Genomic DNA, 27,268 nt, shown 5'->3' with positions numbered 1-27,268 from the left:
CGCTCGGGTCGCCGTATACCACCTGTTGATTATTGCATATGTCTGCCCGTTCGATTCTGGAACCATTTGCACCTGAATTGACGAGTGCTAGCGGACCACATATCGCTACATTGCTGCAATCTGCCTGATCTTCTTCCGTGACCTGGGCTGCTTACGATGTTGACGCGCGTGGCGTTGCTACTAGAGTCCGCCCGAATGTTCGGCTTCGGCTTCGGTTTGCCGATTAATCGGCTGTAGTTTCATGTTCGACTAACTAATCGGCTTCGGTCAAAAAAGCGGCCGAAATTTTGGCCGAAGCCGAACATTACGGCCTGATTTTATTTTAAAATGAAAAGCAACCGAAACATGAAAATAAACATGGGCTACCGCGAATTACTTTGAGGATAGCAAAAGAACACACCGTTGACAACATTTTCGTGAGATCAGCTGACTGTCCGTGCACATCAAAGCATATTTTTTACAATGTTTTTATTTAAGTACATTTATATTTTCAATTTTCATGCAGTTAACTAAATAGCTCAGATTTGGGAATATTTCAAACGTGAGGAAGCAAGTGCATTATGCAATGAATGTGGTAAGAAATTTTCGTTAGGGAGCGCCGACAAAAAAAAAAAGCAAACGACGAAGAATATAAAACATCACTTAGAGAAATTTCACCGGTATAAATGAAAAGAGTTCCAGGAATGTGTTGAAAAGAACAAGGAAAACTCGAAAGCAAAATACGAGCAGCCCGGAAAAAGGTGTAAAACAGTTGAAATTAAATACTGGCCAGATGAGCCAGATGAGAAAATGTGAATGGTTTATGATGTTTTTTGTTTCCTTAAAAAAAAAATAATAAAAATTAATAAGAAGTTATCAATAGTATTTTTTATTTAAAAAATATGGAGTTATTCGGCTTCGGCTTCGGTAATCGGCCGATTAGTAAATCAAAGCCGAATGTTCGGTTCGGCTTCGGCTTCGGCTCAAAAACCTGCGTTCGGTCGGACTCTAGTTGCTACAAATGTCGTTCATCCGATCCACAATTTGAAAGCTATTGTGATTTAAAAAATGAGTTTCGATAACGGATCGTAAAACGGAATACGGACTTTGGATCAGCGCGACAACCCTCCTTCTCCTTCCTCCGTAAATTGCGCTGTAATAAATGGATTTATAATATATGTATGTATTGGCATTGACAGATTATAAGGAGAGCAATTAAAAAATCGGCCAACATTCGCTATTTCGAATAGGAAGTTGACATAAGAATCTGCAAACTTCCCTTATTTTTTTAAGATATTCAAGGTCACAGGGTTAAATCCTAAACGTGAAAAGTTTGGAAACAAGTTTTTGCAAAAAGTATTTCTTAGCTGGGTCGCTCCTCGACAGTGGTTTACAAACACTCCGAGTGCATTTCTGCCACAAAAAGCTGCTCAGTGAAAATTCGTCTGCTTTGCAGCTGCCGTTCGGAGTCCGCCAATTTGTGCAAAAAACTTAAAGCAGGATGAAAATCGGAGGATCAGCTCGGCCTAAATTTTCTCGGAGGTAAATCGCGCCAAGTGTTTATTAATTTTATGTAAACTGAAAACTGTCGATTATTCAGTAGAAGCTAACGATGCACCTATATATATAAGTATGATGAAATTTTAATAAAGAAATATGTGTTTATTAGTCCTATATTAATATTTATAATAAAAAAAATTCCTTATGCTAGAATTTTAATATTTAGTAATTATATGGTCCGTATTGAGACCCGTGATAATATGGCGTGGGATATATTTGAGGTTGTGGATAGCTGGCATACGGCGGGTAAGGCGGTTGCTTCTGTGAATAGACTATTTTTTTAATGTAATAATAGTCACGGTTAATATGTATATTTTCTGCTTACCTGGCATTAAATATTGTAGGTTAAGCTGTTCTTCCTTTTCGCGTTCATTTCTTAAACAAATAGCAGCACCGGACAATAATATCGCAGCTACCAAGCATACACCTATTGCAGTCCATGCGATAATATAGGACCAATCGTATGATATCTTTGTGTTATCTCTGAGCACCTGTGATGTTAAAATGAAGTAAAATCTATTCCATATGTTTTATTTTTTAAGTTACCGTATTCCATTGTTGATAATAGTCTTCACCAACAACCTTTTCCTTTTCGAAAAATTCAACGGTATGCCACAATCCCATGGCGCCGGCAGCAAGTAAACAACTTGCTAGTAAAAGAATTGATGTTGCTGTTATGGCCCCGCCTGACCTTTTCCAACATCCAGAGAGCCCAGTCCAAAATGCGCAAAAAATTGTAAGGAAACTATATTCAATTATAAGAGAAAAGGCTGCATTATAATCAAACATATTTAATTTTTAAATTGCAGTATATTACCTGATCATAAATAAAGCAACACACGACCGTGCCAAATGCAATCTAGAATTAGCATCTTCGTTTGACGTCTTTTCATTATCCCAATTAGGAAAATAGTCTACATTGGAGCAATGAGTCTCTATAGGTGATAAGTATGTTGGTACTGAAATAAATGAAAATACAAGACCTTTTATTGCAATATTTTAGCAAATATCTGTAGATATTAGAGGATGAGGAAGCAGAATGATTGTGCACGACAGCGATAAGATCGAAACTTTCCAATAAATAGCAGTGTGAGAAAACACTTTGGTGGTTTCCTTTTTGTATATACTTGGGTGTGATTCAGCAACCTAGGTATGTATCTCAGTCGAAACTTTGATGCCCCTTATTGGAACAAAAAAAAAAAAAAATTATGACATACATATGTAGGACTACAAATTGTGAGCCTGGCCAAATTATCTGGAAAGGTTTTCCATTAGCACCTTCAAAAGTCGTTCTTACATAACAAAGAAAGCCGACGTGCCGTGGTGGTATGCTGCTCACCTGCCACACCGAAAATCCTGGGTTCAGGTTCCGGTAAAATAGACATCAAAAATTTAGGAAAACGATTCCTCCATTAGAAAAAAGCTTTGATTTCCAAAACATCCCGAGTGCATTTCTGCTCGGCCTTAATCTCCTCACAAGGAAAAAAAACTTACTTTCGACACCCTTTAGCATCGCAATTCGTTCACTCCCTTTGCACAGGAAATTTACTCCAGAATTACAACATTTTCACTTAGTTTGGTGCAATTTGGAGTGGGACACCTGATGTCAAAATCCGCATGCGTGAGGGCACACAGCTCTGTATATAAGGCAGCGTAATGGAGGCGGCGGCGCTTCCCTCACAAATTATAACGTGCAGTGATGCAAGGGGTTTATAAGCGCAACGCAAAGCTCTATAGCTTCATAGCTTCCGCAACCTTATTGTCGACCTCACCTACGCAAGGGGAATTAATGTATCACAAATATTTAACAGGAGAGGCTCTGGCGACCCCAAGTTTCTCATGGAACCAAGGGGTGGGGGCAGGATGGTCTAGAAGGTTTAATGTGGTCATATTGGTCGTTTCCGGGATGGTCGGACAAGTACCTTAATGGTGCTTGTTACCGGAAGGTACGGGATCTGTATCCGGCAGAGGAACATCAACATCGATAACACTCCAGAAAACCTTCGGAGAGTGTCTTTATTGTTAATACAACAGCAACAATATTGTAACGAATTTAGTGCAATTCCGCTTATTTGCTACCTTCTGCTAACGTTCGAATCACTAAACTGTTGAATAAATAACATCGTTTGTAACCACTTCTGGACTGTTTCCGTTTCTTGGTTTGGGATTGGGTATACCCCTGGCTATTTACTGAAATAATCCATAACCACCAGTACGTATTTGTTTCCGCAGTTGCTAGTAGGAAATGGACCTGCGACATCTATGGCGATGGGCCCTTTCGCTCTGTTGCAAACCTCGCAGTTGGCAATCCACTCGGTGACCGACTGACCGCAACCAAACCAATAGAATCTCTGTTTAATTTTCTCGAGCGTCTTCGTGATTCCAAGATGATCTCCACTTGGACCATTATGCAGCTCGCTGAGAATGTAAGCAATCCTCTTTCTGGGAACAACTATCAGTTTATTCTTGCATTGACGATCCTCACTCTCCCATACTCGATGGAAGCAACCCGATATCAATTCTAAACTGTTCCACTGTGCCCAATATGACTTCGCAATGGGACTCTCTGCTGACACCTCCTCTCTGTTTGGTCTTTCGTTTCGTTCGAGCCCTTGCATAACATGTAACAGATCTGTATCTTCTAGCTGACACTTTCTTAGTTGTTCCTTGTCCCATTCATCCGTACACGTTATAGTCATTAGCCGGACGTCTATAATGTCTTCTTTAGTATCGGTCTTTGAACAGTGCTTGCATTCCAAACTACATGGTCTTCGTGACATTGCATCAGCATTTCCATCGGTACTACCTTTTCGATGCTGAATGGAAAAGTCATAGCTTTGTAGTCACTCGATCCACCGTGCCAATTGTCCTTCTGGATTACGGAACTGCAGAAGCAATTTCAACGCTGCGTGATCTGTCCTGACGCGGAATCGCTGGCCGTAGAGGTATTTGTGAAAATGTTTAGTGCACTCTAACAATGCCAACAGCTCTCTCCGTGTAACGCAGTAGTTCCTCCCTAGTTTTCCAATTGAACGGCTGTAATATGCAACTACCTTCTCCTGTCCTTCGACCAGTTGTGATAAAACGCCTCCTATAGCATATTTACTCCGCTCTGTATCTAGAATAAACGTTGCTCCTGGAATCGGATATGCCAACATTGGGGCAGTGCACAAACGCTCCCTCAATGTTTGGAAAGCCATCTCTTGCTCCTTTTTCCATTAAAACCTTTATTTTTTCTTGTAAGCTCATGGAGGCTATGGGCTACGCTGGAAAAGTTTGGCACAAATCGACGGTAATATGTGCACAGCCCAAGGAAACTTCTCAATTCATGCAGGTTCAGTGGTCTTGGCCAATCCTATTTACTGCCTCTATCTTTTCATTCGCAGTACAGATGCCTTCTGTCGTTACCTTGTGACCCAAATAATTTACTTCCTTTTTAAACAGCGAACGTTTTTTGGGACTTAGTTTCAGACCAGCGCCAGCTATTCTCCGGAAAACTTCCTCTAAGTTTTTAAGATGTTCATCAAAGTTCTTGCCCAATACGATGATGTCGTCCAGGTACACCAATGTTGTCCTTTCAATACCTGATCCGTGAGTCTCTCGAAAGTAGCTGGTACATTACATAGTCCAAGGGGCATTACTTAAATTGCCAAAGACCATCTACGACGCTGAAGGCCGTTTTCTCTTTGTCTTCCTCGTTCACCTCCACTTGCCAGTAGCCACTTTTCAAGTCCAGTGTGGAAAACCATTTCATAGCAGGGAGCGAGTACAGAGTGTCGTCAATTCTTGGCTTTGGGTAGCTAAGCTTTTTCGTGACGTCGTTCAACTTACGATAGTCTACGCAAAAACTCATTTTCCCATCCTTTTTCTTCACATGTACCACAGGTGAGCTCCATGGAGTAGCTGATGGTTCGATGACGCCGCTGTCGCTCATTTCTTGTACGATTTGACTCACAACTAACCGCTTCGCCAGTGGAACACTACGAGGAGCTTGACGTATCGGCCTCGCGTCTCCAGTGTCAATTTGTTGTTTCACAACATTGGTGCGGCCTGGTTTGGAACCATCCTGGTCAAATATCTTTGCGTACTTTAGGAGCAGTTGCTATGCCTTACTCTGATAATCTTCCTCTAGCCCCTCCGTCCATGCCGCGATCTCATTTGAAAGATCAGTATTACTAGATGAAACGTGTTCCTGGAGCTGTTTACAGTTAATAACTTCTTCAGCCTCTTGGCATTTTCCCAAAATAGCTCCTTTTGTCAGTTTGAGTGGTGACTTGAACTCATTGAGTACTCTTACCGGAATCCTACCGGTCCATGTTGTTGTCATAGTCAGGGTTTTTCCTGCAACTATGTTCGGTGCTGATTTGTTTGCTGCTTCGACAACCAACAATTGGTTTGTCCCACAATCTCCATCAACCTTTGCCCAGATGACTGCTTCTGATTTTGGTGGTATTTGCTGACTCTCTTCCACCAGCACTCATTTACTGCTGTAGCCTCTCCCGTAGCCGAAATTAAGTGGTACATCCATGTTCTTATATCGCATCGTCTTGCTTTGCATGTCTGATCTTGATGCCCTGGTCGATTAAAAAGTCCACTCCAATTATGATTTCATCAACAATCTCTGCCACTATAAAATTGTGTACAACCGCGACGTTCCCAATTGCGACTTCACATGCTACTTCTCCTAGAATCGTGCTGTCTTCTCCAGTGGCTGTACGCAATCTTGCTCCATGCAATGGTCTTATCTTCTTGTTGACTAAATCCGCTCGAATGATGGAATGAGATGCAACCGTATCTACAATCAGTGAACGTTCCTTTCCATCCATATGTCCTCCAAAGAGCGAATGAGACTTTGCAGGAGTTTGCCTCGGATGTTGAAAGGTTGGCTCATCTCGATAATGCGGACGCACCCGTGGAATACACCGAGAAGGTAAAAATCCAGAGTTTTATAAATGGCATACGGGACCTGGAAACGAAGCGAGCTACATACGCAAACCCAAAGCTGACATTTGCTGAAACGGTATCACATGCATTGACTCAGGAAACGGCCTCACTATTGAGTAAACCAGCATACAAAGCTCATCGTGTGGAAGTGGAAAGACCAGATTGGGTAGACACAATTTTGGAAGCACTGAAGGGATCACAACAGAAAAATGCCGGAGTTATTAAATGTTTCAAGTGCGGCAACCCAGGTCATATTGCACGACATTTCAGCACCGGGGCCAATAGCTCCAACAATGTGGGTGGCCGTAAACGCAGAGATGAAGGAGATGAGCAAATCTCCAAGTCCACTCAATCGTTAAACTAAAGCGAGTCAGCCGCAAGGGGCGACAGCTGGCCCCCGTTTTCTCCCCCCCTCTTTTCCGGCAGCAATCGTGTAGGTCAGGGAAACAGACTCTTAGTCCCTACCTCCGTTTGCCAGCACAGAATATATATGTTTGCGACATCCGCCCAATGCAGCTCCTGCCTTGGGTGGTGCCACTTCCCTAGATGTTCTGGTCTCCGCGACGGCAACCCCCCGACGGGTTTCATCGCGCCATGTTGCCAGGCCGCAAACCCAAATCATCCGGGTACCCCAATGCTTGCCCAAGGACGCCCAGTCCCAGGGCCACAACAGCAATTGCGTCCTGGCCTTCCCCAACCCAGGCGTAGTCACCCGTCACTTACCCCCAGAGTGGCGCCGTCTCCCCTTATGAACTTCAGAATTCTGGCCTCGCGAAACCTGGCATTATCACCGACTAAATCTTCCGCGACCTTATTTACAACATGGACGCCCCAAATGTCGACCATTTTGAACATCCACGTCGAAGGCACTACGCTACCGACTGTCCGACACCCCAAAATCTTGGGTGTGACGTTTGATCAGGATCTACATTTTGGTGAGCACGCAGCCGCAATTGTTCCGAGAATTCAGAGCCGTAACAAAATCCTCAAATCCCTCGCTGGCAGTACTTGGGGAAAAGATAAAGAAACGCTCATGACTACATACAAAGCAATTAGCCAGCCGATTACGTGCTACGCGTCCCCATATGGTCGCCAAGCCTAAAAATCACCCATTGGAAGAAACTACAGGCCTGCCAAAATACTGCTCTCAGAATCGCCACGGGCTGTCTTCTTATGTCCCCAGAACACCATCTGCATAATGAGGCGAGAATACTCCCCATCAGGGAGAGAAATGAGATGCTGACCAAACAGTTCCTGTTGAATACCCAGAAACCTGGGCATCCCAACAGACATCTGATTGACGAACCAGCACCGCCTAGGGGCTTAAGGAGTCATCTCCGTAAGCATTTTGAGGAAATACGGCACCTGAGAACCCAGCCGTATGAAGTGAAAAAACACAAGCAGGTCCTTGGTGAACTCCATAAACAGGCGTCGGACTTTTATGCCGGGAATTGCCCGGTGAATCCAGTACTTAACGAAAATTATCCCAAACTTGCGGAAGAGGAACGCATACTCCCCAGGGAAACGCGTGTCACTCTTGCTCAACTTCGTTCTGGATACTGTAACAGGTTAAACTCTTACCTACCCAGAATCAACCCTGACATACAAAATGTATGCCCCGCTTGCAATGTGTCCCAACATGACACCAACCATCTCTTCAATTGTAATGTGGAACCAACGCCTCTAACACCCCTTTCCTTATGGTCCACCCCTGTTGAAGCGGCAAGTTTCCTTGGACTCCCGTTAGAGGATATTGATGCCAATTTGTGATCGGTCGCGGCTATTAGGTGGGGCGAGCATTGCTACAACAACAACAACAGCTGGCTCCCTCAATTGAATCCCCCATAATCTCTATCTCACAAATTGGAAGAAGGTCAAACAATCTTACTGTCGGAGGACATGTGGATGGAAAGGAACGTTTACTGACTGTAGATACGGGTGCATCCCATTCCATTATTCGAGCGGATTTAGTCAACAAGAAGATAAGACCATTGCATGGAGCAAGATTGCGTACAGCCACTGGAGAAGACAGCACGGTTCTAGGAGAAGTATCATGTGAAGTCGCAATTGGGAACGTCACGGCAGTACACAATTTTATAGTGGCAGAGATTGTTGATGAAATCATAATTGAAGTGGACTTCTTAATCGACCAGGGCATCAAGATCGACATGCAAAGAAAGATGATGCGATATAAGAACATGGATGTACCACTTAATTTCGGCTACAAGAGAGGCTACAGCATTAAACGAGTGCTGGTGGAAGAGAGTCAGCAAATACCACCAAAATCCGAAGCAGTCATCTGGGCAAAGGTTGATGGAGATTGTGGGACAAACAAATTGTGGGTTTTCGAAGCAGCAAACAAATCAGCACCGAACAGACTTGTAGGAAAAACCCTGCCTATGACAAGACAAGATGGACGTATTCCGGTAAGAGTATTCAACGAGTTCAAGTCACCACTCAAATTAACCAAAGGAGCTATTTTGGGAAGATGCCAAATGCCTGAAGTAATTATTAACTGTGAACAGCTCCAGGAACACGTTTAGTCTAGTAATACTGATCTTTCAAATGACATCACGGCATGGACGGAGGGGCTAGAGGAAGATTATCAGAGTAAGGCAAAGCAACTGCTCCTAAAGTACGCAAACATATTTGACCAGGATGGTTCCAAACCAGGCCGCACCAATGTTGTGAAACATCAAATAGACACTGGAGACGCGGAGCCAATAAGTCAAGCTCCACGTAGTGTTCCACTGGCGAAGCGGGAAGTTGTGAGTCAAATTATACAACAAATGAGCGACAGCGGCGTCATCGAACCATCAGCTAGTGCTTGGAGCTCACCGGTAGTATTTGTAAAGAAGAAGGATGGAAAAATGAGGTTTTGCGTGGACTACCGGAAGTTGAATGACGTTACGAAAAAGGATAGCTACCCATTGCCAAGAATTGACGACACTCTGGACTCGCTCTCTGGTACGAAATGGTTTTCCACACTGGACTTGAAAACCGGCTACTGGCAAGTGGAGGTGAAGGAGGAAGATAAAGAGAAAACAGCCTTCAGTGTCGGTGATGGTCTTTGGCAATTTACAGTGGTGCCTTTTGGACTTTGTAATGCACCAGAGACTCATGGACCAGGTACTGAAAGGGCTACATTGGAAAACATGCTTGGTGTACTTGGATGACATCATCGTATTGGGGAAGAACTTCGATGAACATCTTAAGAATTTGGAGGAAGTTTTCCAGAGAATAGCTGTCGCTGGTCTGAAGTTAAGTCCCAAAAAGTGTGCGCTGTTTAAAAAGGAAGTAAATTATTTGGGTCACAAGGTAACGACAGAGGGCATCTGCACAGCGAACGAAAAGATAGAGGCTGTAAAGAATTGGCCAAGACCACAGAACCTACATGAATTAAGAAGTTTCCTTGGGCTGTGCACATATTAACGCCGATTTGTACCAAATGTTTCAAGCGTAGCCCATAGCCTCTATGAGCTTACAAGAAAAAATAAAGCTTTTGAATGGAAGAAGGAACAAGAAGTGGCTTTTCAAACATTGAAGGAGCGTTTATGCACTGCCCCAATGTTAGCATATCCGATTCCAGGAGCAACATTTATTCTAGATACAGATGCGAGTGGATATGCTATAGGAGGCGTTTTATCACAACTGGTCGATGGACAGGAGAAGGTAGTCGCATATTACAGCCGTTCGATTGGAACACCAGAGAGGAACTACTGTGTTACGCGGAGAGAGCTGTTGGCATTGGTAGAGTGCATTAAACATTTTCACAAATACCTCTACGGTCAGCGATTCCGTGTCAGGACAGATCACGCAGCTTTAAAATGGCTTCTGCAGGTCCGTAATCCGGAAGGACAATTGGCACGGTGGATCCAGCGACTACAAAGCTATGACTTTTCCATTGAGCATCGAAAAGGTAGTACCCATGGAAATGCCGATGCAATGCCACGAAGACCATGTAGTTTAGAATGCAAGCACCGTTCAAAAGCCGAGGCTAAAGAAGACATTATAGATGTCCGGCTAATGACTATAACATGTACAGATGAATGGGACAAAGGAACAGCTAAGAAAGTGTCAACTAGAAGATACAGATCTATCACGTGTTATGCAAGGGCTCGAACGAAACGAAAGACCAAACAGAGAAGAGATGTCAGCAGAGAGTCCCATTGCGAAGTCATATTGGGCACAGTGGAACAGTTTAGAATTGATATCCGGTTGCCTTCATCGAGTATGGGAGAATGAGGATGGTAAATGCAAGAAGAAACTGATAGTTGTTCCCAGAAAGAGGATTCCTGACGTGCTCAGCGAGCTGCATAATGGTCCAAGCGGAGGTCATCTTGAAATCACGAAGACGCTCGAGAAGATTAAACAGAGATTCTATTGGGTTGGTTGCCGTCAGTCGGTCACTGAGTGGATTGCGAACTGATGAAGCAATATAACTCAGGTGCGCCATTTGAAAGGATCGCTATGGATGTCGCCGGCCAATTTCCTACTAGCAACGGCGGAAACAAATATGTACTGGTAGTTATGGATTATTTCAGCAAATTGCCAGAGGTATACCCAATCCCAAATCAAGAAGCGGAAACGGTAGCAGAAGTGTTTATAAACAATTGGGTTGCAAGGTATGGTGTACCAATGGAGTTACATTCTGATCAAGGCAGGAATTTCGAATCAGCTGTGTTCCAGGAAATGTGTAAATCATTGGGCATCCGAAAAACACGGACAACTGCATTGCATCCTCAATCCGATGGTATGGTGGAACGATTCAATAGAACATTGGAGGAGCATTTAAGGAAAGTAGTAAACAAGTACCATAAGGAGTGGGATACCCGCATACCCTTATTCTTGATGGCTTACCGATCAGCAGTGCATGAGGCAACGGGCCAAACCCCTGCAAAAGTAATTTTTGGCAATGACCTTCGACTGCCAGCTGATTTGAAGTATGGGATAAGTGCCGATGCGGAGAGGGATGTCAAGAAATCCACTGGTGTCTTGGAAGAAGAGCTGAGAGAGATACACGATCTTGTAAGGCAACGAGCAAAGATTATGAGTGACAAGATGAAAGCGAGGTACGATAAAGCAATTAATTCGGAAGGATTTCAGGAAGGAGATTTGGTGCTGCTATACAACCCACAACGAGGAAAAGGTTTGTCCCCGAAATTGCAGTGTAACTGGTAAGGCCCATACAAAGTTGCAAAACGGATCAACGATGTAGTATACCGCATACAAACCATTGACAAACCACGAACCAAAATGAAAGTGGTTAATTTGGAGAGGCTAGCAGCGGTTAGATCGAGAGATTTGTCTGATCGGGACGATGAGACTTAGGTGGAGGGCAGTGTGGCGAATATCAGTGACACTAAGTGATACTCCCATCACTAATCTGATACTAAGTAAATAAAGCCACAACACAATGAAGCAACCTGCTACACTTGTATGTACGTAAACAAATTAATCAATATATCTGCACACATACATGCGGGGCAACAGAGATAGATACCCACAAGCACAAGTCATCATCAGCCGCTCACATATACACACGCATATGGATACAAATCGCAAATATACGTCTATATAGTTCATAAACAAGCATCAGGTTCACGAAATTACTAGACCTTACGAGAAATGGATGAACGAGGAAACCGAAGAGTATAAAAGCGACACAGGCTGAGGTATGACGAGTTCAGTTTCATTTGAGCTATCAATCAGTTTGGTTATTAAGCAAGCTATTCATTGCAAAGTATAAGTGTTATTGTGAAGTACTTTAATAAAGGCAATTTTTCCATTATTCAATATTGGAGTTATTTATTCAACAGTTTAGCGATACGAACTTAGCAGAAGGGCAAATAAGAGGAATTTCAGTAAAATCGTTTCAATATTAAAACTGAAATTATACATAATATGAATCTAATTTAGCACTAAAACACGATCTCAAGAGTGCGAAATCAAGATCAGGACTACGAAAATTTTTGTTAAATTCACCGAGGGCCCTAGAATAGGATCAAAATTATGGTAATTAGCTCTAATTAGATTAAAGTGAAACGGATATTGCGCACGGAGAGTTCTACTTGGTATATAGAAATCTACTTGTGCCAGCAATTCCCGGCAGTCAACTAAGCCACATATTAAATAATATACAAACATCAATGATTGAATGCAACGTCTAGACGAAAGCGACTTAATGCTTATGAGGGCACACCGTGCACCATATGATGGCAGCGGTTCAGCGAAGCGAAGCGGTTGGAGAGCGAATCGAATGAAACTCTTTTGTACTCTTTGCAGTCTATTAGAGTGGACAGAGTAAATCGGATTCCAAATTATAGATGCATAATCCAATTTTAAACGTTCTAAGGAATTATATAAGCTTTTCCTTGTGTATGGATCTTTGAAGTCTCTGCCATATCGCCGCAAAAAAGCGAGATTGGAATAGGCCTTCGGAATAATGAAGCTGATATGATTTGTGATAGAGAAACTAGAGTCAAACATTACCCCAAGATCAACAAATTCACGGACAGTAGAAAGGTTATGGTCAAAAAGGGTATACGTAGAATTAAACGTGTTGACGTTTTTCCAAAGCGTCATATGAAAGCATTTTTGATATTAAGGCGTAAGTTGTTTATAGCGCTCCAATTAGTTAAACTGTTTAAATCATCCTGTAAGAGAGATACATCTGACATGCTCGCGATCGTTCTAAAAACTTTTAGGCCATCTGCGTAGAGCAAGTATTGTGAATTTTTAAATCAGGCTCCTATATCATTGATAAAGAGAAGAAATAAAATTGGTCCAAGTATACTTCCCTGAGGTACTCCGGACGTGGCTACAAATGAATATGACTTGACATTCTCAATTTCAACAAACGAGATTCTATTGGAAAGATATGAACCAATCCAGCATAGAAAAGCAGAGTGGAATCCAATTAACTCAAGCTTACGCAATAAAATGCTGTGAGTAACTGTATCAAAAGCCTTTGTGAAATCAGTATAAACAACATCTACTTGATGACCTTTTTTAAATGACGAAATACAAAATTGAGAAAAAGAGGCAAGGTTGGTAACCGTAGAGTGACCAGTTAAAAAGCCATGTTGGCACTGATCTACGGATCCCTTTATTGCAAAAGACAGCTTGGATTTAACTACTTTCTCAAAGAGTTTCGAACATGTCGAAAGTTTAGAGATTGGTCTGTAGTTAGCTACATCATTTTTATTGCCCGACTTAAAAATAGGGAAATGGAGGCTATTTTCCACCGATCGATAAATTCACCTTTAGCTAGTGAGAGGTTAAATATGTGATTTAGTGGTACGCAAAAAGACACACTGCATTTCTTTAAAATGAATGAAGAAATCCCATCAATATCACTTTTCATTGATGTTTTTAGGGTAAATATGCAATTGATTATGTCTTGTTCCGTGACCAGCATGGATCCAAAATCGACCATTTGTTCAACATCGCCACAGAAATTACTGACCGATTGACTCGATACAAAATTTGATTTGAAGAAATCCGCGAAAAGGTTGACGGAGTCCAAAGGGCATTCTGAGACAACACCGCAATACGACATACAGGTCGGAATATTTGAACAACCTTCTTTCGAGCGAATGTATTTCCAAAAGGCCCTTGGGTTTTCCTCCAACTCTTCTTCGTATCGAGATATATATTGATTGTATAAAAACTTATCGAGGTTTTATAAAGTTTGTAATGCTTATTTCTAAGATTTTTAAGTTTCTTTAAATTCTACGTATACCACGGAAGTTTATGAATTCGCGTGGGTAGAGAAGACAGCTTATTAGCAAAAATTTCATTAACAGTTAAAATAAAAGCATCATAGCAATCCGCCATACTTTCCGAGGAGAAAATAGACTTCCAGTCCATTTCTAGAAGCCTGGCATTTAATAAGGAGTCAAAATCGACATCACGAAAATTTAAACAGGTATTCGACAAACCGGTCGGACCTGAGATAAAATTACAAAATTCGAGGGAGAGAGAGAGCGGGACATGGTGCTTATCACATTTGCAGATTGGGAAAATAGATTCGGAAACTTTGAAAGTTAAATTTTCATCAACAAAAATAAGATCTAAAATATTACCGAGCTCATTGTAAAATGAATTAATTTGAGTCAGGTTAATACTAAAAAGGCTGTCAATAAAATTTATTTCGAGCGAACTATTTATATTTGTTGGTGTTAAGGTGCCATTATCGAGAAAATTAGACCATACAATCTTATTGAGATTAAAGTCACCCAAAATGCAAAAATGACACTCTTCATTGTTTTCGCACAAATTTACTATATTGCTTATATGATCAGCGTATAGAGAATCAGAGCTGGTAGGTGGAATATATGAAGCACAAATGAATAGTTTACCGAGACTTCCAAGAACACATACGCACAACTGATCAAGAAGGGAATCAGCATCTTCTAATTGAACTAAAGAAGAACGAAACATTCAATTGACCGCTATTAAAACGCCTCCTTCTCTTAAGCAGTTAGTCTTAATTGCGTATCGGTCCTTCCGATATATATTAAAGATGTTAGGGTCAAAAAATTCTGAGTCAGCGAAGTTACTATTTAACCATGGTTCAACGATAACATAGACATCGCAATCACACCGAGAGGTGGCTAAAAATACGCCTTTGGCTTTTGTGCGCATTCCCGAGATGTTTTGAAAGTAGATATTCAACAAGTTTTTATTGTCCTTAGCACTATCACTACAATTAAGCAAGCGATAATCTACACATAAATTACTCTTTTTGGAATTTACGAAAGGGCCGAATAATAATGCCTGAAGGCCATAAATTTTCATCAAAAAGAAAATCATAAAATGCAGGAGAAACACCAAGTTTAAAAGTCACTCTCTCAACGTCATTCAGAGATGTGCCATTTTTTAAGAGACTAAAGCATGTTGTGTAGGTACTAGCAATCCCGAGATATTTTGCTACATAATCAGCGACGTTTTCAGCAGTAACAGAGTGTTTGAATGACGAAATATGCACCCACTTTTTTTTGTCAACGACTTCAAGCTCACAGGATACATTACGCCCAACAACCACACTTCTTTGCCTATTATTATTTTCGGTATATTTCTTTCTTTCGGTATTATTATTGTTTTCGGTACCGAAATTATTATCATCGGCACCGAAAGCATTGAAGAAGATGTTTGGCGATTGAGGGGTAGCAGAAGAAAGCGAAGGTGTAAGCGTAGCGCAATCATTTGTCTTAGCAGAGCTGGAAGGTTGCGCAGCAGAGGCAGTACCAGCAGAAACGATATGATATAGAGACATTGCATAGACGAAAAATCGTGTGAGGCAAGCTTCACAAAATTCTAGTAGGTCACATTCACCACTTACCACAGCAGAATTTGTTAAACTACCACTCTCTCTATTTGTTATTTAATAACTATTTGTACACTTTTTGTTCAGCTAATGTGTTCAGAATTTTAACTTTTACTCACTAAAACTCCAATCAGTGTATTTCTGTGCTTAATTTATGTTAAAAATTGTGTTAAAGTTTTTGGTGTGGTGAAAGTGACATACTAGAATTTTCTTACGCTCCGCTGCGATCCACCGAAGTTCGCGCATGCAATATCTTTATATTCAAAAATTTTTGGTAGCAGCAGACGAGGAGGCAGCACAATTTGCATTTGTGTCGGTATCCAGAGAACCAAGCGAACGGAGGTTGTAGACAGCATTAGCAGGTTTTGAATTTGCCGTGCGTTTATTTTCGCGAGATTGCAAATTAGGCATAGTTTTTTTTATTTGCTGGGTAGGAGCTGCTTCGGCCGATAGATTAATAAAGAAAAACCAAAAAGTTTTGACTTTTTCCCTCTATGCATTTCGGCGCTTTCGCGTCATCATCAGGAAGGTCTACATTTATTTTAAAAAACAGAAACATGAAAACACAAAATGAAATATAAGAGTACAGCACAATCAATAGACATTTGGAACTTAACTCACATTAATTTGATTAATTTTTTAAATTACAAAAACATCACATTTTAACGTTAAGCATATTGTTTTTATATTATTATTTGTTTACATGTTTGATGACAGCTGTGTAAGCGCTGTTTGTGTTGTCCACGTCTTCTTTAAAATTCATTACGTTTGTGAGTTGCTGTTGAATTCGGAGACTTTCCAGTGTCATCCGTTTTTTTCTATTCTCTCAACATCCAAACTCCTAGCGTTCGCAAAATCAGCTGTGTGTTCGTTTTCAATCAGGTGTTGAGAAAGCGCTGTTGTTGTTTTGTTGTTTTTCACGTCCAGTTGATGTTCGTATAGTCTCGACACTAATGCCCTTTTTGTTGTGCCTATGTAACACTTATTGCAGTTATTGTTGTTGTTGCCTTTGCATTGGATTTCGTAGACTACGTTGCTTTGCTGTTCCTTGTCTATCCTGTCTTTTGCTTTTGTAAAGATTCTCCTTAGGAGAATCCTTAGGAGCAAACATTTTAAAAAGGGTTTGGCCCAACTAAAAATTATAGTTTTTTTTAGACACAGATGATTTTTGTCTATTGTTTTTGTCACACGAAAGTTCAACGAGCTGTAAACCACTGGCAGAGTTGTTTGTATCATTGCATTGTTGTATATGAGTTTTTGAACCAATGTTATTGTTGCTAAGTAGACCAGCCATCTGGCATTTAAGAGTATTAATCTCTTTAGTTAAAAGAGAAAACATAGCAATCAAGTTAGATGAAGCACTCAGGCAATCATTGCAAACAAAAACAACGTTTAAATGTTTAGTTAGAATATGCGAAATTTTATTTATATCTATTTTTGCACATGAATAATGATAACAACTTTCACATATTTTGCACTTTATAGCTCTACCATGATTGATAGGGCCATTACAGTCTGAACAAAGTATAGATTGTTGCGAATTTATTCAACAATTCCTCTTCTGACACCAATTGTAACGAATTTAATGCAATTCCGCTTATTAACAACCTTCTGCTAACGTTCGAATCACTAAACTGTTGAATAAATAACTCCAATATCCGATAATGCAAAATGGGCTTTATTAGACTACTTTCAAAATAACACTTCAATTGCTCGACAGATAGCGTGCTTAAATCAAACTGACTTGTCGTGCCTCAACTTTTGCCACTTTTATACTGTCCGGTTTCCTCGCCGACATATTTCTAGGCGCTTCTAATTAGTGTTACTAGTATTCGTCACAATATCATACCGTACAATAAAGTCTATTCCAACTCAACAATCAGGCATAGGGACAAAACCTTAGATAGTCAAGGCATAACTATTCCGGTCAGGTGGTATTTACCTAGAAACAATTTGCATCTATATTCCTCCTGTTACCTGCTGCCCAAGAGGCTATCGCCCTGATATCAGTGCGCTGCTTAGTGATGAAAACCGCCATCAACACGCAGATGAATTATGGACTGATTCAAAAACCGCACCGTAGAACAGTACTCGTAGCGATAGCGTTCTCAAAAGTCTTTGATACAGTTAATCACAGCACGTTACTGCAAGATCCCTCCTTTCAGTCTAAAAATGTGAACTGCAAATTATCTCTGTGGTTGGCACGCATCGGTGTAGTTTAGGAGCGTAACATAAAACCATCAGAAGGAGTTACCGTTTTGTCCTATGCCGATGACTGCAGGATAATGGAAACATGGCGGATGTCGACCACATTGGACGTCCACGTTGATGGCATTACGATTGTATTACATCCAAAAATACTATTGTGTCGTTCCATCGGGATCTAGAAGCCCATTTTCCGCAGCACTTAGGGCAAAGATGAAGAAATGCTCATAACCACTTATAAAGCAATTAGCAGGCCTTTTATATGCTACGCATCCCCAACATGGTCGCCGAGCTTAAAAGAAGCAAACTGGAGGAAACTACAGGCCTGTTAGAACACCGCGCTCAGAGTAGCCACAAAATGTCTTCTTATGCCTCCAGAGCATCATCTACCAAGTGAGGCGAGAACACTTCCCATAAAGCAGACATGAAATGCTGAACAAACAATTTCTGCATACCCAGAAACCTAGGCATCCCAACAGACATCTGATTGAAGAGGCCCCGTATTAAGAATTCAGTGGTATAAGGAAGAGGAACACCAGGGAGACGCGCATCATTCTAGGTCAACTTCGATCTGTTAAGGTTAAACTTTTACTTATCCAGAATCAACACTGACATGCCCAATTTATGTCCCGCCTGTAATTTGTCTTTTTTTTTATTTATTTATTTTTTTTTTTTCTGTAATTTGTCTCCACATGATCCAATCCTGTTGAAACTGCACGGTTCCTCGGACTAACAAGGGTAAGCATACACACAAATAAAGTTTGTATGTAAAATATAGACAAACATAAGCCAGCAATGTGCACTGGTGCTAGTTTTACTACTTTTTGCTAAAACAATATCAACAGCACGAAGAGTGAGAGTTGCGCGCATAGTGCATACATAGAAATCATATTCAACAGACCTCCACACAATTCAGTGGAATTGCCTGCGTAGCCTAATCAAGTAAGTGCAAATCCAATTGGGCAGATGTTGTTTGTGAGAACAATATTGCTGTGCCCTGCTATGCAAGTATTTATAATAAAATAAAGTAAAACAGTTTAAATAGTACTTATAGTTAAGACATTTTATTTTTGTTAAAGTTTTACTTTAATATATTTTACAACTATCAAAAATTGTATTTCTTATACATTAAAAAATACCGTTACATAACGGTAGAGTGAGATCGTACTCTTGCAATTTAAAAGTAATTATGTGGAAAGTAAAGACCGGTTTCCTCGAAAGCGGTGACGCTTTATAGCGGCCGCTACATAGCTATAGAGCACGTTGTCACAAATATTGCAATGTAAAAGTAATTATGTGGTAACTTATAAGAGTGAAATTCACCGTAACGTAATATAGCGGTAGGGCGATAAATATAATGAACGTTTTTTCTCACCGCTGTATTGAAAGCGGTGAACATTTTGTCAAATATTTGACACTTTTTATAACATAAACAACATTTTTGAAGCTTAGGAAGTATTAGTACAATAAGACCAGTTTGCGGTATTTTTTAGTAAAGCTGATATCAAAAACTTTAAATACGCTTCAAACTAATATTAAAAACATTCACTTGAAAAACAATTGTCATAGGTGCATACGCATTAAAAAAAAAAGAAAGAAGCAAAAAAAAACATGCAAACATTTTGCGGGTCGTCTGCCGTAAGTTTACCTAGTTTCCAACAAAGCGGTGCCGCTGAAAACAATGGGCATATCGGCCGCGTTTTGGCGGTCGGAATATAGCGGCACCGCTTTTGGAGGAAACCAAGCTTGATTATTTAATCTTTAAAAAATTACAAGTATTAAATACAAAGTAGAATAACAATTAAATAACACTATATTTACAAGAAAATTTAAAGAGAGGTAATAATTAGTTATTATTAAATGTAACTTAGTATGCTTAAGAATATTTGTTGGTTTAAGTAAATCAATTAAAAAGTTTAGCAATATTTCCATTTTGAATTTTAAATGTCTTGTGTTGTTTAGAATAACTTTAAAAGGGCCTTCGTAAGGTGATTTCGAAATAGATTTACGAAGAAATTTAACAAAAAACGTATTCACAATTTTCTTAGAACGAAAAAGTTTTCCTTATTATAATGGAAAACTTTTGAACGAATAATTAAGAAATGTTCTCTTACTTTTTGCAGACTTTCATTGGAAACATTTTCTTCTTTATTATTATTGGAAACAATTAATTCGCCAGGTACGCTTAGTATTTGTCCGTAAACAAGTTCAGCAGCAGAACATTTTGATTCTTCTTTGATGGAAACTCGTAAACCAAGAAGAATGAATGATACAATTTCGGACCAATGAACTGAATCGTTAAATGCTTTAATTGCTGCTTTTAAAGTTCGATGAAATCTCTCGTTATTTGCTTGGGAGTGGCAAAAAAAATTTGAAGTGAACTGTGGACCTTTGTCTATTGTAATGCCAAAACGTGTTATATAATTTTGTATACAAGTTTCTGCTATAGTATTTGTTGTAATATCTTTAAGTAGATAAGCTTCAGGCCAACGTGAGTATATGTCTAATGTTAAAATGTTACAATTTTCAACTGAGACTGGAAGAGGTGCAACTGTATCCATATGATTATGTTCAAAACGACCTGATGGTATTTGAATTTTTTAAATAGGAGATTTAATATGTCTTAAAATTTTGGATTTTGATATTTATAATATTTAGTTTGATTTAATCGTCTAGTTGTTTTAATATTATAATAATTTCAACAAGCACTACATCAATTTCTATATTTCAGACTCGCCTTTCTTAATAAAGAAAAGTATACTATTTAACCTAAATTAGAAAATGTTTATCTAACGCAAGCACGGGCAAAATTCGATATTTCAGACTCGTCTTTCTTAATAAAGAATAGTATACTATTTAACCTAAATTAAATTTTGCTTATTAATGCAAGCACAGGCAAATCAAAACACATAAAAGCGTGATAACATCATACGCCTAATAAATGCATTACAAAAACTTACTGGTCACTGCGTCATCTACATCTATATACCTAATTAGAAAATGCTTATCTAATGCAAGCACAGGCAAACCAAAGCACATAAAAGTGTGATAAGATCATACGCCTAATAAATATATTACAAAAACATTCTGGTCACTGCGTCATCTACAACATACATTGCATCTCACGAGAGCCCCCTACTGGACAAACAGCTCCCTCATGAGCATTTCGGGTTGGTTCCTTTATGAGCGCTTCACGTCGGCTCCCTAATGGGCACACAGATCCTTTCTGAGCATTTCTCGTCCTTCAGAGATCCTCACGTCGGCTGCCTGCTTGGGCATACTTATAAGAATTAATGCACAACAATTTATCCTACTTATAAATTTGTAGAATAAATATGTTATTTAAATCGCATATACTACATATTTTAAGTAAATTGAACATTTTAGTCTATATAAATTTTAAATTGTAGACTACTAAATAAATAAATAAATACTGGGATGTGAAAGAGAGTCAGTTTTGTCCAATATAATTCTTCTCATTTATGTGAAACATATGGTCTAAATGGTTGTAAAGAAAAATTAGTAATTGGAATATAAATTTCTTCTAAATTCTTTTTGAAATTTTATGGGAAATATTTTCTTGTAAAAACTTATCTGTTTGTTGTTCTTTAACAAGGGGTTCTAAATTTATTATAAATTTTTTGTGATACCAACAACTATTATTTTTTGACTTAACATTGCAACTTATTGAAAAATGTTTGGATTTTTTTATGACACATATGCAACTGTTTCGGAATATATTACATATACTTTATTTTGTACGAATACGGTTCACGGTCTCTGTACTTAGTGAGGCATTATCTATATATGTAGCAGTTTCTTTCCAGTTGTTCTCATTGTAATTATTATTGGTACGTAGGAAATATGTCTGTATATAAATATGTAATTGTATTAAATGTTCTGTTATTATTTTTGGTACATACCCAAATGGGTTCATACTCGTATTAAATAATTTGCTAGTTTAGTCTTGCGATGAAGCTTGCACGTGAATAAACTGTTTCGATTACTAACCGTGGTTTTAATTTACTCGTTGCCTTCATGGCATTAATCGCCATTGGAACTGGCCCTTCGAGCCGGATCAGCTCAATTTTGTTTTTCAAATTATAACCTATTTAAATAAAAATTAACTTAGCAAAGTCTCTTGTAAAAATGTCGAAAGAATACAATCTTCTTATACAATTTCGCGGGCGCCCCAAGGGTTCCATCACACGTCTGCTTGCATTCGCGGAAGGTCCTCCCGAAGACATTACAAGGGACCAGGCTCGAACGCCTGCACGAGGTATGGAAGGAGTTAGTGCATACCACAGATCAAATATACAAATACGTAGGCAGTCCGGAATACGCCGATCCAGAGGTAGATTATGCACTATATGAAGAAAAATATATGCTAGCACGAGGGTTGCTAATTACTTTAAAATCGGGCCTGCATGCGCCCGAAGAACACGACGAGAACAGCGCTAGCAGAGACACGACCGACAGTGTTATCTCAAAGTTAGCTGAACAGCAAGCACTAATGCTCGAAAGGTTCGGCCAGGTTTCTAAACAATCAAAATATATTGAAAATGACTTACCAAAAATAAATATACCACCCTTCTCGGGAAATTATAAGGATTGGGCTACATTTCGCGATTGGTTTGTTAGTTCTGTGCATTCGAAAACCACTTTAACTAATGTTCGGAAGTTCCACTACCTGACTTCGTTACTGCGGGACGAAGCTAGTTTAATTAAGCACTTGCCAATCGACCGCGCCACATCGTTAACTCTTTTATCGACATGTTTATGAATCTGCGAACAACACTGGTTGAAAATCCGACCTTGCTACGCAAAATTTCTGATGGGCTCATGAAGTTATTCGGGGCCTGGAGGCTTCAAATTAAACTAGTCGCAATTGCTGGTTAATTTTTTGTTGTTAGCGAAAATTGATCCAGAGTCTAGGCGTCGGTGGATAAACGACAGCAAAGCAAAATCTACACCTTTCATTGAAGAATTTGTATGATTCTTAGACTCCCGTTACGAAGAGTTGGAGTTAGGTGATCGCAGGAGTAGTAGTTCGTCGAAAACATCTGAGTCGGGTACTAAACTGAGTAAGCAGCAGTCGCGTGCCTTAGTAACCACTGACTCAAATACTCCATCATATATAAAATATACTTCTAAAGAACATAGTGTCGCGAAATGCCCAGTATTTGCCTCACTTAGTATTGAAAATCGTCGTAATTTTATTAAAGGTAAATCTCTTTGCTTCAATTGTCTAAGAGGTGGTCATACATCGTATTCATGTTCAAGCAAATTCCGTTGCAAGGAATGTCATCGACGTCACCACACTTTGGTTCACTCTGCTACAGAGACATCGTTGTCAGCACAAGCAGCGAGCGCTTCTCCCATTTCTCCGACAATATCATCGTCCTAATGGTCAACTATATCACATGTTGCCCGCTCATGCTCAGGAAATAATTCAGAGAACATAAGCGCAGTTGACAACTCGCAAGGGAGTAGCAATAATTTTATTTTGCCCACAGCTACTGCTTATATTCAGCCCTGCCGCATATTATTGGATGGCGTCTCTGAACTCTCTTATATTACGGAGCGCTGCACACCAGGCCTAGCCCTCTCGCTCTCTTATTCTCGTGTAGTTGTTTCAGGTATATCATCGGTCAATGCCGAAACTACGCGTGCACAATGCGCTCTACGTATCAAATCTCGTGTAAGCAGTCACATTTTAGATGTCATCGTTCACGTTCTTAGCAGAATTACGTCTCCAACCCCAATACCAATAAAAACAGCTACAATAAGTCAGCTCAGTGGGCTTCCCCTCGCGGGCCCGTCTTTCAATAAACCAGCGTATATTGATATTCTACTTGACGCACAGTATGTATGGGATATCTTCACAGCCGATAAAATCTACGACGCGCATAGCAGTATTATAGCGGTATCGTAAATTTTTGGGTGGTTTGTTACAAGCACGGCTCCAAACCCTATACCTCACTCAATTTCGCTAGTCACTCTAGCTGATATCGATAGGTCTTTAAAACAGTTTTGGGAGATTGAAGAGGCTCAGGTACCAGTAGAGAGTGGGGAGATTGACTATGCTGATAATCATTTTACTACAACGCATTTAAGAACACCCGATGGCAGGTATGGTAGTCGAATTACCATTTCATCAACCAAACTTCACGTTTTCGTACACAATGAGCGGCGCCTCGGCACGCTTTCTAACAGTCGAACGTCGCTTAATGAGAGATGATTCACTCAGACATTAATACGTGGAGTTAATGCGAGAGTACATTAAGCAACTACACATGAGGGAGTTGGGTTCTCATGAAATCGAAGTTACTGATGGGAAATACATGCCTCATCACTCAGTTCTGGGGCAAATTCTGCAAGTTGTTTTCGATGGTTCATTTAGGGATGCGAACGGGGTATCACTCAACAGTGCTCTTTGTACAGGTCCAAACATTCAAAGAAATCTGTTTGCTGTTTGCTTCCGTTTTCGAATGCCTAGATTTATTTTCTCCGCCGATATTGTGAAAATGTTTCGGCAAATTTGGGTAGCCGAAGATTATCGAGATAATCAGCGCATTTTATGGCGCGAGTCTCCGAAGGTTCCGATTGGAACCTCATCAGCGCCCTTTTTAGCCATAAGAGTCTTGAAGCAGCTTTCTAAATACTATGCGGAGAAATATCCGGTAGCATCGAAAATATTAGCAGAAGATTTTTATGTTGATGACGTGTTGACCGGTGCTGAAATTGAGGAAAATCTGCTTGAGATAAAATGGGTATCTAACTGCCCAAGCCTAAATTCAAGCCAGCAGGATCAAAACATATTGAAGTGTGCAGAAGAGGGAACAACAAATGCCCTAGGTTTACGTTGGGATCCAGTAGGAGAAAATTTAGCTTACAAGGTATGTATTGAGGATTCGGCTAGCGTTAGTAAAAGAAGGTTGTTATCGGAATTATCGCGCATATTTGATCCGCTGGGATTATTAGCGCCTGTCGTTTTCCAGTACAAAATCCTGCTTCAGAAATTGTAGTTGCTTATGTTGGATTGGGATACCCCACTGCCCAGTGCGTCTGCAAGGTTATGGCTAAAATATCGCAGCGAAATGGAAAGTATTAAAAGTGTTTCTATAATCCCGCTTTGTGTCCACGTCAATAACAGATGCTATAGACCTACAAAGTTTTTGTGATGCATCCACGCAAGCCTATGCAGCCATAGTATACTGCCGCACCTAGGATCGATATGGGGCATATCATGTGCATCTCGTTGCTGCTAAGACGCGAGTAGCTCCCCTAAAGCAAATATCGTTGCCGCGCCTGGAGCTATTGCTGCATTTGCTTTTATCACGCCTCATTAGCGTTATAAAGGAAATTTTACCACAAAGCGTTATTTCAGTTAATCTTGGCTTTCCCAATCTCCAGCAGAGACCTTTAAGACCTTTGTTGCGAATCGTACGTCGGAAATTATTGACATTTTGCCACGCTGCGTTTGGAACCATGTTGCGTCCAAAGAAAATCCTGCCGATTGCGCTAGTCGAGGTATGCTTGCAGCCGGGCTGCTCAATTTCAACCTTTGGTGGAACGGGCCACCATGGTTACGCGACGAAAAGGGCTTCCAAGAAGCACTTCTGAAAAGGACCCCTTGCAAAGCAACTACAGATCCTGATGCGAACAAAGAACTAAAGGCTAATACAGTAAGCTTGGCCCTAACTACTCCAGAATGCAACCACTCACTCAAAAATATTGTTGAAAAATCATCTTCTTGGAGCAAGCTTGTTAGAATTGTTGGCTATATTCTGCGATTCATCAAACTTCTACGTCCACATACCAGGGGGACCACTGAAGGATATTTGAAATATCACGAATTTGAAGATACAAGACGAATACTTTTGCGATATGCACAGGACTACTTTAAGGAAGATGGAGAAATTTTGGCGTATCGAAGAGAACTTAACTCGCGCTCCAAGCTCTTAAAATTTAATCCATTTATTGACGAGTGCGGCTTGATGCGGGTTGGAGAGCGTATTCGTTATGCGGAGGTAGATAGAAAAACTGTTCATCCGATCATTCTACCGATGTCGCACCAAATTACGTATCTGATTCTACAGGAGGAACACATACAAAATTTGCATCCAGGGGTGTCAGCACTTTTTGTAATTATCCGGCAAAAATATTGGGTTTTGGGTGCCAGAAACTTAATTCGCAGCCATACCTTCAAGTGCATGAAATGTTTTCTTGAACGGCAAATATCTACGGAACAAATGATGGCAGATCTCCCTGCGATTCGGGTACGGCAGGCATATCCGTTCGAAAACAGTGGATGCGATTATGCGGCACCGCTAGCATTAAAGATGGCTTCTGGCAGAAACCTAAATTATCAAAAGGATATATATGTTTATTTGTCTGCTTAACAACATCTGCTATTCATTTGGAGATGGTAACGGACTTAAGCACCGATTGTTTGCTAGCAGCATTACGCCGATTCCTGTCACGTCGTGGAAAGTGCCCAAATATTTAGCGACAACGGCAGAAATTTCCTTGGTGCACCTCGTCAATTGGATGAAATGAATAAAGCACTTATGGTGCAAGAGCGTAATGAAATCATTTCTGCATCCTTGGCACAGGACGGGATCCGATGGAATTACATTCCACCACAGGGAGTCGGCAATTCGATCGGTCGGACTCCATCTACGACGCGTTATTGGCAATCATGTTTTAACACAACAAATGCATATCTGTTTGCTCAAATTTAAGCAGTAGTTAACTCTCGGCCACTTGGAGCAGCGCTGGACACTGACACTAACTATTTATCTCCTTCCCATTTTTTAATAGGTCGTCCATACACTATGGTACCTGAAGGAAAGTTGCCTGATATTGAACCAAATAAATTCGAATATTGGCAGCACGTTCAAAACATGATGCAGGAGTTTTGGCAGCGATGGCATATGGAGTATTTAACCTCATTACAGCAAAGGCCCAAGTGGACAAAGGGGACTCCAAACATATCAATAGGAAGGATAGTGGTCGTAGAGGAAAATAAGGTACCTCCTGCTCGATGGTTACTCGCAAAAGTAATATAGACATATCCGGGTAAAGATGGTCTGGTTCGTGTTGCGAAGTTAAAAACAGTAGCGGGATAATTTATTCGACCTGTCACGTAGATTGTGGTACTACCTACTTTCTGAAACACCGTTTCAGGGTGCCCGGGATGTTTCGGAATATACTACATATACTTTGTTTTGTACGAATACAGTT

The 27,268-nt window shown here is 40.3% G+C and overlaps 1 protein-coding gene across 2 annotated transcripts in view; it reads right to left on the bottom strand.

The window, feature by feature from the left end:
- Positions 1 to 1,620: 1,620 nt before the first annotated feature.
- The window catches only part of LOC137250027 (uncharacterized), a 138,939-nt gene continuing 113,291 nt past the window's right edge, over positions 1,621 to 27,268 (bottom strand). For both annotated transcript variants that reach the window (XM_067782222.1, XM_067782223.1), the window contains exons 3-6: positions 2,357 to 2,498; positions 2,086 to 2,284; positions 1,865 to 2,030; positions 1,621 to 1,811 (exon numbers count right to left, since the gene is read on the bottom strand). In XM_067782222.1, coding sequence (XP_067638323.1) covers positions 1,702 to 1,811; positions 1,865 to 2,030; positions 2,086 to 2,284; positions 2,357 to 2,498 — 617 coding nt within the window. In that variant the 3' untranslated portion in view covers positions 1,621 to 1,701. The remainder of the gene's footprint in view (positions 1,812 to 1,864; positions 2,031 to 2,085; positions 2,285 to 2,356; positions 2,499 to 27,268) is intronic.

This window comes from Eurosta solidaginis, chromosome 4 (genome assembly GCF_040869045.1).
Source record: "Eurosta solidaginis isolate ZX-2024a chromosome 4, ASM4086904v1, whole genome shotgun sequence".
NCBI lineage: Eukaryota > Metazoa > Arthropoda > Insecta > Diptera > Tephritidae > Eurosta > Eurosta solidaginis.
This window is presented reverse-complemented; position numbering and strand designations above follow the sequence as displayed.